This window comes from Primulina tabacum, chromosome 4 (genome assembly GCF_025594145.1).
Source record: "Primulina tabacum isolate GXHZ01 chromosome 4, ASM2559414v2, whole genome shotgun sequence".
Classification (NCBI taxonomy): domain Eukaryota; kingdom Viridiplantae; phylum Streptophyta; class Magnoliopsida; order Lamiales; family Gesneriaceae; genus Primulina; species Primulina tabacum.
Window position 1 is genome coordinate 10,326,355 of NC_134553.1, and position 10,217 is coordinate 10,336,571.

The 10,217-nt window shown below is 35.3% G+C and overlaps 1 protein-coding gene across 1 annotated transcript; it reads left to right on the forward strand.

The window, feature by feature from the left end:
- The first annotated feature begins 2,894 nt into the window (after positions 1 to 2,894).
- Positions 2,895 to 3,455, forward strand: LOC142541815 (uncharacterized). Its single transcript, XM_075648273.1, has one exon. The coding sequence runs from the start codon at positions 2,895 to 2,897 to the stop codon at positions 3,453 to 3,455; it is 561 nt and encodes a 186-aa protein (XP_075504388.1).
- The last annotated feature ends 6,762 nt before the right edge of the window (positions 3,456 to 10,217 follow it).

The window sequence follows — 10,217 nt, forward strand, 5'->3', positions numbered from 1 at the left end:
CTCAGCAAGCAGGGACTGATCAAATGATTTCAGAAATATGGTATTGCAAAACATATCAGAGGTCAAAAGACATATTTCAAGACTGAGCTCGTATCATACCATAATGGAAACACATATTGCACTGGAATTCATCTCATATTTATTGTGATCATCATCGGTTATCCGGATCTAAGGCTTTCTTTAGGGTCTTTTCCCACACATTAGCTCCCTCTGGGGCCTTTTCTCTTATGGGATTTCACAACACATCATTACTCATATAATAAAAAATCGAACATATCATTTCAGAACATTGCGAGTAGAAGTGAGGGACACGAAGCATAACCAAACAAATACTAATTATTGCAACTGCCATAAACTATCCTGAATTTTGGCTTTCTCTGGGGACATCTCCAGTTGATAAGTGCAATTTTTGCACTTAAATTATGCTATGAATTAATAGGAATTATGCTAGTTATTGAGAAAACTTATTTGTTTTGGTAGTTGTTTGTGTCGGTTGCAGGGACAAAATTAACACATGCACTTAGATCGAAAGACGACTTGGAATGGAATGAAAATGTAGCCTGAAGAAATGAACAAGGGAGTGAGGCATAACATCATGCTCATTCGTGCAATATTAAAGAGTTGCAATGCTACCGAGAACATCACAAACATGCTAGACTAGAACATCATGTGTAGCCCTACATTTTTGAAGCATTGCAGTGCATCCGAGAACCTGAACACAAACTTTGGACATAATTTGTTGCGCAACAACGTGATTGCGGCACTAGAGCGCTGCCGAGCAGCACAAAAGCATACGAGAGCAGAACTTGAAGGAACTGTTGCACATCATTCATGCATACACACGCGTATGAGAAAAAAATTGTGTAGCCAGCTAGAGAAAGAACCAGAACAGCGCATCCAGGAAGCTCCATGGCGCGCCGCGACATGTAGAACATGAATAATGCAAGCTTTGTGCAAATATAAAAAATGTAGCCCTAGCCTTGGGTGCTCATGGAGAGCTGCACACCCACATAGAAATTTTGAGAGAAAAAACATGAAAACGAAGAAAAAAAATGAGGAACAAAGAACGCATCTTCCAGGGATGGAGTCGTTCATTCGGATTCAGTCTTTCTTTTTCTCTTCTTCTTAGTTCTTTATTTGATTAGTTTGATGTTGAAAAACATTTCTAGTTTTGCTATTATTTTGTCATAAAATAATTTAATTGTCCAGTGGATGATGTAGCTTGATGGAAACTATATTTTTGAATCATAGAATTATATATTTGAACCGCTTCATAATTTTTTTGTGTTATCTTGGATTTCTTGCGTTCAATTACTTGATCATTAATTGAGTTATATTTATTTGAAATATATCACTCAAGATAGGAGACTCTGAATATGATCATATGAAAATACATCATTAGTGTTTGTAGAGTTCTAAAGGCGTATAACTCCTTTGAAGCCATTGAAAGAAATTATTGTGATATTTATTATTTGATATTTGATTCTTAACAAGTATATTGGAATCATTATTAGGTGATTAATTTCTACCTATTTTTTGGGAAAAGGAGTAGAAAGAGTTAAGAATTCTTGGTAGTGAACGGGTTGAATTTATGAATATAGATGTCAATAATAATTAAATATAGTGAAAACCAAGTGAAATCATACCTCTAGATTATTTCTCTTATTGATTATCATTGTTATGTGCTCTCAAATTTAGTTTAATTGTTTGTTAATAATCAAAATTCTCATTGAATCTTCTAAATAAAGTTTGAATACTTTAATTATGGTATTTAATTAGTTGTAATTTTAATTTAGATTTATTGTTTATTGACTTTTTTTCCCTCTATTTTGTAGATTATGCGAAGAAAGAAAAGCCTCGATTCACTGCTTTTTATCCTAAAATTGAAAATATTATTAGAGCATTAAGAATAAACAAAGAGAGGAATTAAAATCCAATATGTATGATGGATCCATCGTAAATGATGAACGATGAATGATGATATGAACCTGTTTTGACATGTAATGATTTCATATGGCACGTCTGCATTTAGGCTTTTTAAGTGCATGAAAGGTATGTTGATTACAGTATATTTTCACTGATGTGTGCTAGTTATATGTACTTGTTATTTCTGATACAGGTGTGTTGAGTCTTTAGACTCACTAGGCGTGTGTGAAGCAGATGAGCATGTTTTTGAGGGGACTAGAGGTGCAGAACTCTGAGTCGGAGGACTAGATGTGCGTGCACGACCCGAGGACTACATTTCTTCCGCACATGATGTTTTTATGTGTTTTGAGAGAGCATGAGCATTTTTATACACTGGATTTTTAAGATTTTTACTCGTTTATGTTAACGCATATTTTGTTGGACGGACTTGGCCATTTTAAACTGCTCTACTTTTACTAGTCTAATATTTAAGATTTTTTAAAAAGATATGTTTTTCAGTAGATTTGCATGCATGAAAAATATTTAAAATTGAGATTTTCGAAATGTGAGCTTTTTAAAAAAAATATTTCCACATTTTAAATAAGTAGATGTTTCAGTTGGTATTAGAGCAAGGGTCCTGTATAGAGTTGTGCCACCGCCAGCTTCTGCTGCTCAGTCTTCAAGCATCAAGTCTGTAGGCTTTTATGTTTTAAAATTTTTTACTGCTATCACCTGCATGTCTTCATGATATACGATTTACGAGGAATTTTCAGTGCATGTTTAACTGCTTTTATGATTTAAAGACTTATTATTTTGAAAAACTAGATTAATTGCATGATGGGTTACGTTTAAAAATTGGACTGTATTCAGATATCATGTCTCTCAGACGTGCCCCCAGTGCAGATAGATAGGACGATATTCCTGGAGGCGGCAGAAGCCCTCCACCACCACCACCTCCTATGGATGCAGCTACCCGAGTTCTAGAGGGCATGGCTAGGCTCTTGGAGCAGGTTCAGCAGGCTCCCAGGCCTCGGGTGGATGTCTTTGAGCAGTTCAGGCGACTTAACCCGAAGGAATTCGGGGGTACTACTGATCCATTCTTGGCAGTGGAATGGATTAGATCACCGGAGCTGCATTTCGAGTACCTTCAGATGAGAGATGGCGACCGGGCCAGGTGCGCCATTTATATGTTGAGAGATGATACATCCCTTTGGTGGGAGGGAGCCGCTCATGCAGTGGATTTGGCTACCCTCTCCTGGGACGGGTTCAAGGAGTTGTTCTATGGGAAGTACTTTCCAGCAGATGTCAGGGGCCGCCTAACGAGGGAGATTATGAGTCTCCGCCAGGGGGACTCATCTGTGGTGGATTTTATCCGCAAGTTCGACAGGGGCTGCCATTTTGTGCCCATGATAGCTAGAGATGTCGCTCAGAAGCTGAATCATTTCTTGGACGGACTGAGACCCACCCTTCGACGGGACTTCATGCTGATGAGGCCGGAAATTTATGATGAGGCCACCGCCTGCACTTTTCAGGCGGAGCAGGCTCTGTGAGACATAGATTTTGAGATGCAGAGGAAGCTGTGTAACGTCCCGAAAATTTGAAGGTCAACGGAAACCACATGCATGCAAGTTATTATATTTATTTTGTATTTGATTAAATTGTTTTAAAGCATTAAATGCATGTTTATTTCATTAATTTATGTTTTAATTCATTATTTATTAAAGTTTCATGCATCAGGATTTTTTTAGTTGCATTTCGCACTCGAACGAGGAACGGAGACCGACGATATTCAGGAAAATATTTTTATTGAGTAATTATTCTTTATTAATTAATATGAGGTGTTTTACGTATGATTTTTGAAAATTGGCTTTGGTTGGGTATTTTTACCCGTCGGGTTATATTTTAGCCGTTACACAAATTTTAACGATTCGGAGGACTTTTTGAGGACTCGGGCAATATTTTCAATAACGTACCTAAACGAAAAAAATTTCGGGAGCATTTTTGGGCTTGTTGGATTTATTTTAATGCTTAATGAGCTCACAACGCTTTAAAACCATCTAATTTTAAATGGAGGCCCATTAGTGCATAATAATTCACTTAATTACAAACTAAACTAAAACCTAAACCTAATTAAACTAAAGTGGCCGCCCCTCCCCTGTGCAGCAACAACTTTTCACGTGAAAACCAGCAGCAACATCGCTGCAAATTTCAGCCATAGCTTGGTTCTTTCAAGAAATTGTTCCCCTCTTCCCCGATGTTCATCCTACGCATGCATCTTCAAGTTTTCTAGCGTAAAAACATCAAAAACGCTTGTATTTTCATTTTTCTCCTCATTCACTCCATAGTATTGCTGAAATATATGTAAATGCATGTCCATCGAATAGAGCTGATATGATAGATTTGATACGAAAGTCACAACTAACGATCTGAATTCAATAAAAAAGAAATGTACACGTATATGATGATATGTTGAGACATGTTTTGTCAGGCTATGATTTTATACGACACGTTTACATTCATGCTTTTAAGTTCATGAAATGTATGTTGATTACGGTATTTTTCACTGCTGTGTGCTACGTATATGTATTTTCTATTGACTGTGTAGGTGTGTTGAGTCTTTAGACTCACTAGGCGTGTTTGATGCAGGTGAGCACTTAGCTGATGAGACTGGAGGTCCCGAACTCTGAGTAGGCCGGGCTGGGTGGGTGCGCACAACCCGAGGACCACACTTTTCCGCACATCACGATTTCATGAGCTTTGAGTAGACATAATTGATTTTATAAGTTTTTATGTTACAATGTTGATTTTCAGGATTTTACTTGTTTTGTTTTATTCATGCATGAATGAGGGCCGACTTGGCAATTTTTACATTACAATATTTTCTTTATCGATTGTATACGATAAATTTTTAAATGATATATTTCTCAGCAGGGTTGCATGCATGCAAAATTATTTAAAGGTTTGTTTTTTGATAATGTGAGCCTTTTTTAAAAAAATGAAAAATATTTTCTGCATTTTTAAATGAGCAGACGTTTCAATCAGTATCAGAGAAAGGGTCTTGTACAAGGATGTGCCACCGCCAGCTTCTGCAGCTCAGTCTTCAATCCACAAGTCTGTAAGATTATATGTTTTAAATGTTTTGAACATTTTAATGTTATCACCTGTATGTTTACATGATATATGTATTGCAGTACATGTTTAGTTGTTTCTATGTTTTGAAGATTAAATGTTTTAAAAACTAGAATGGATTGCATGTTGGTTACGTTTGGAATTGGACATGTCTAAGAATTCGAATATTGGGGGTTTAGAGAGGTTGAAAATGATTTGGCTGTATTAATTTTTGGGTTAGTAGTACTGATATTATACTTACGGGTCATAAGCTAAAAATTATGAATGCTTTTGGGGCATGTAGGTTTCTAATAAAATATTGATGGTTCGTGGTTACTAGTTGGCTTCATTTTCGAGGATTATATATAAGAAAAATGATTCGAAGACTACAACAATATCTAGAAGTATAAAAATGTATAACTTGATATTTTAAGCATTGATGGAAATTTAAGATTTGATTACGGGAATTGAATTTGGGATTAGTAAGCTTAAAATTATTGAATCTTATATTATGAGAAACCTATAAAATGGAATTAGGAATGTCAAGAATTTAAGGGTAATTGTGGAATTTTCAAAATTAAGGACAAATTGGATAATTTTCGAGGAAATGAGGAATTTATTTTGCAATTATTAAGGAATTTGGAGACTATTTCAGCAATAAGTGATAATTCAATAGTTTAAGTGATAGAAATTTTCGATGATTTAAGCTTGAAGGGATAATTATAACCTTGAAATATCTGAGTTATAATGTTATAAGGAATGGTAATCAAGGACATTGTAGGATGAATCAATCTTGGGCTTAAAAATTTAAGCATTGGTGAAATAATGTTGTGGAAATTAAGAATTTAGTGATAACAATTTAAGGTAAAGTTGGCCAATTGGTTAAATTATAGGATTAAACATTAAGTTGACATATTTTTTGGATCTTAAGTTTATTGTATCATAAGTTTTAGTCATGATCTTAACAGTTAAGATGGTACCTTTGTTAGAGTTAAATTGTGCTAGAAAGTTTGATATGATTGATGGTTAGGTTATTAGATAACGCATGTAAGAAGTGAGTTAGATACCATGTCATAAGGAATTTTTGAAAATCATTAAGAAACTTGGGAATAAATGAATATGTGTGTTGGAATTAGGTTATCTAAGACTACTTGGGTTATGTAAGTTTGAATTTCAAGTTTATGAGATACGTGTTTATACGAAAAATTTTTGGTGGAATAAAAACAAAAAAGAATTAGTTATGTTCCACATAGTTTACCAATGAACAAGCATTAAGATTTTTAGTCGAGTAAATAATCTAAAATCTTGATATGGGAATTCTAGAATTCTACGGGTTATAAGTGAAGTCGATTTATTAGAGTTAGTTCAACATTAACATGGGATAACTTATTAAGCTTTATACGCTAATATTAATTAAGTATTAAGGATACGTAAGAACTCGAAATTTGTTTCAATGAGGAGAGTCCAAGGGTCTTAGGCCTCAACTTTATTGTAATTGAGAAGATAATAGTTTAAGCATGTAATTGAGACTAGAAGGGCTTTATTATATAAGTACAAGATCGATATTATGTATTTGGGTTTTATGGATTAACGCTACTCGAAATTTAAGATTTGCAACAATTTATGTTTGAGACGTACTTGTAAATATTTAAGTTACGTAAGTTTGGTGCCGTAAGATAAATATTCGATTTAAAGATCCTAGGCTAATATTATTATGGGGTTGAGATAAGAACTAACTTTTAAGTGTATTACCGGGGATAGAAGTCGATCAGTAAATTTTAGTGCTATGTTTCTTAAGTCGAACTGCATAAATGATAATGTAATAGGTTGATGACATTATGGGTATTGTATAAGCAAAGTAAAGTGCGATAAGTTTGGACATCCAATCTAGTATGAGGAATTGCGAGAAAGGTCAAATTCAAGGTCATGGTAGAATAGAATTAAGTCGTCATAGGCCATTTTAAGTTGGGATTTCGCAAATGAGAATTTTGTTAGGCAATTTAGTTAGGAATGAGTAGACATAAGGACATCTTAACAATTATTTTATCAGAGTAGCGCAGCGGAAGCGTGGATTATTGGGATACTAGAATTAAGAGTCTAAACTTTTTGATTATCAAGGATAAGCGAATTTCAGGGACGAAATTCAATTTAAGGGGGATAGATTGTAACGTCCCGAAAATTTGAAGGTCCACGTAAACCACATGCATGCAAGTTATTAAATTTCTTTTGTATTTGATTAAATTGTTTTAAATCATTAAATGCATGTTTAATTCATTAATTTGTGTTTTAATTCATGATTTATTTAAAGTTTCATGCATTATGATTTTTAGTTGCATTTCGCGCTCGAACGAGGAACGGGGGCCGAGGATATTCAGGAAAATATTTTTATTGAGTAATTATTTTTTAATTAAATAATATGAGGTTTTTTAATTATGATTTTTCAAAATGGGCTTTGGTTGGATATTTTTACCCGTCGGGTTATATTTTAGCCGTTACACAAATTTTAACGATTTGGAAGACTTTTTGAGGACTCGGGCAATATTTTCAAAAACTTACATAAACGAAATATTTTTCGGGAGCATTTTTGGGTTTGTTGGGTTTTTTTTAATGCTTAATGGGCTCAAAACACTATAAAAACCATTTAATTTTAAATGAAGGCCCATTAGTGCATAATAATTCACTTAATTACAATCTAAACTAAAGCCTAAACCTAATTAAACTAAAGTGGCCGCCCCTCCCCTCTACAGCATCAACTTTTCACGTTAAAACCAGCAGCAACATTGCTGCAAATTTTGGCCATAGCTTGGTTCTTTCAAGAAAACATTCCCCGCTTCTCCGGTTTTCATCCTACGCGCGCATCTTCTAGTTTTCTACCGTAAAAAAACAAGGAACGCTTGTATTTTCATTTTTCTCCTCATTCACGCCATAGTATTGCTGAAATATATGTAAATGCATGTCCATCGAATAGATCTGATACAATAGAGCTGGTACGAAATTGACAATTAATGAACTGAATTCAATAAAAAGGAAATGTACACGTATATGATGATATGTTGAGACATCTTTTGTCAGGTTATGATTTTATACGACACGTTTACATTCTTGCTTTTAAGTTCATGAAATTTATGTTGATTACGGTATTTTTCACTGTCGTGTGATACGTATATGTATTTGCTATTGACGGTGCAGGTGTGTTGAGTCTCTAGACTCACTAGGCATGTTTGATGCAGGTGAGCACTTAGCTGATGAGACTGGAAGTGCCGAGCTCTAAGTAGGACAAGATGGGTGGGCGCGCACGACCCGAGGACAAAACTTTCCGCACATCACGATTTCATGAGCTTTGAGTAGACATGATTGATTTTATAGGTTTTTATGTTACGCTGTTGATTTTCAGTAATTTACTTGTTTTGTTTTATTCATGCATGAATGAGGGCCGAGTTGGCGATTTTTACATTATAGTATTTTCTTTGTCGATTGTTTACGATAAATTTTTAAATGGCATATTTCTCAACAGGGTTGCATGCATGCAAAATTATTTAAAGGTTTATTTTCGATAATGTGAGCCTTTAAAAAAAGAGTAAAATAATTTCCACATTTTAAAATGAGGAGACGTTTCAAGCGGCATCAGACTCTGTCCAGCTCCCAGCCTCAGAAGAAACAGTACTCAGGGCCATCGAGGCAGCAAGGGCAGCAGACGCCCCAGGGACAGTTTAGGAGGCCCCTACAGTAGAGACCTCCTGGCGCTAAGCCAGATGACTGACAGCCATGCCCGAAGTGCAACAAGTTCCACGTCGACAAGTGTTTGTGGGGGACCTTCAGGTGCTTCGTTTGCGGGGGCAAAAGGGTCACAAAGCAGCGGACTGCCCTAAGAACACGGGTCGCACTACTGGCCAAGCTTATGTGATGCATGCCGAGGAGGCCGATGTAGAGCTAGATTCGACACTGATTACTGGTAACCCTTTTGTTTAAGATTTTAATTTATCGCACAATTGCATGGATTTTATGCTTGTATAAAGAGTTAATTTTGGGATTGATAACTTAGAAAGAATTAGGACACATGCTCTACCTAGTTGGGACTAAGAATGTAACTGTTTAATTGGAGAGTATTAGGAACCAATTGTAATAACCGTTAATTTTTATAGGTTCACTTTGCATATTTTGAAAATTTGGAGGACCAAAGTGTAATTTTCAAAAATTTAAGGGGCTAGTGGCAATTTTCAATTTTTCTAAGGCTTGATTTAGAGATTTTGTAGAATAATTGGGTTTATTTCGTTAAATTTTGAGGATTTTGGGTTAATTGCCGATAAGAAATTTCTTAAACTTCAACACGATTAGATTTGATGGTATGTTTTGTTGCAGAGAGGATATATATTTCATGTGTAGTGTGGGGACCCGGGCTCTAACTCCATTCTATTTGGGATAATTGGATATTTGTTAGAACTTGTGGGTCAAAATTTTTCTTTTAACAATAAATCAAATGTATAAATAAAGCAAAATGTCTCTACTTTATTTCAACAACCATAAGTACAAACATGTCTTGTTTCAACACTTATATACAAACTAGGGTTCAATCCCAACCATAATCAAAATATAGTACATGTCTAGTAAAAGAAACCACTAGTAATCTGCTGCGCCCGAAGTCACCACGCTATCTCGATCTCTCATCTCTGTCGTGACCCTGATCCTTCTCCACCTGTTGTTATGCATACATACAGACATAACAACAGTCGGAAACTCCGGTGAGAACAAATCCCAGTATAAAACATGATATACATGCATATACAAAATATAAATCATGAAGCATACTGTCATGAGTAAAGTCAAAAGTAATAGGTTCCATAGTCTATGAAACCAAATCAATAGGCATGCAATTCAAATCAAATCATGTCTTGACTCGACTCGACTCTAGCTCTAGGGATCCCGGTGTGAATAAGACGTCACTGTCTGCCACCTACCCTCCCAATCGGGGTGACGGTACATCTTATTCCTAGACTTCGGTCATGTCTGTATCGAATGTCTACAATCGGAGAAAGTCTGCTCCTATGCGTCGATACACCGAACATCTAGAAGTTTGGCAAATATGCCAATGACTCTCCTATCTTAGATGCATGAATATAGATCTATAAATGCATAATCATATCAAAAGATTTGAATATAAATCTATAAACAAATCATAATCATATCAAAAGATAAACAACTAGTCT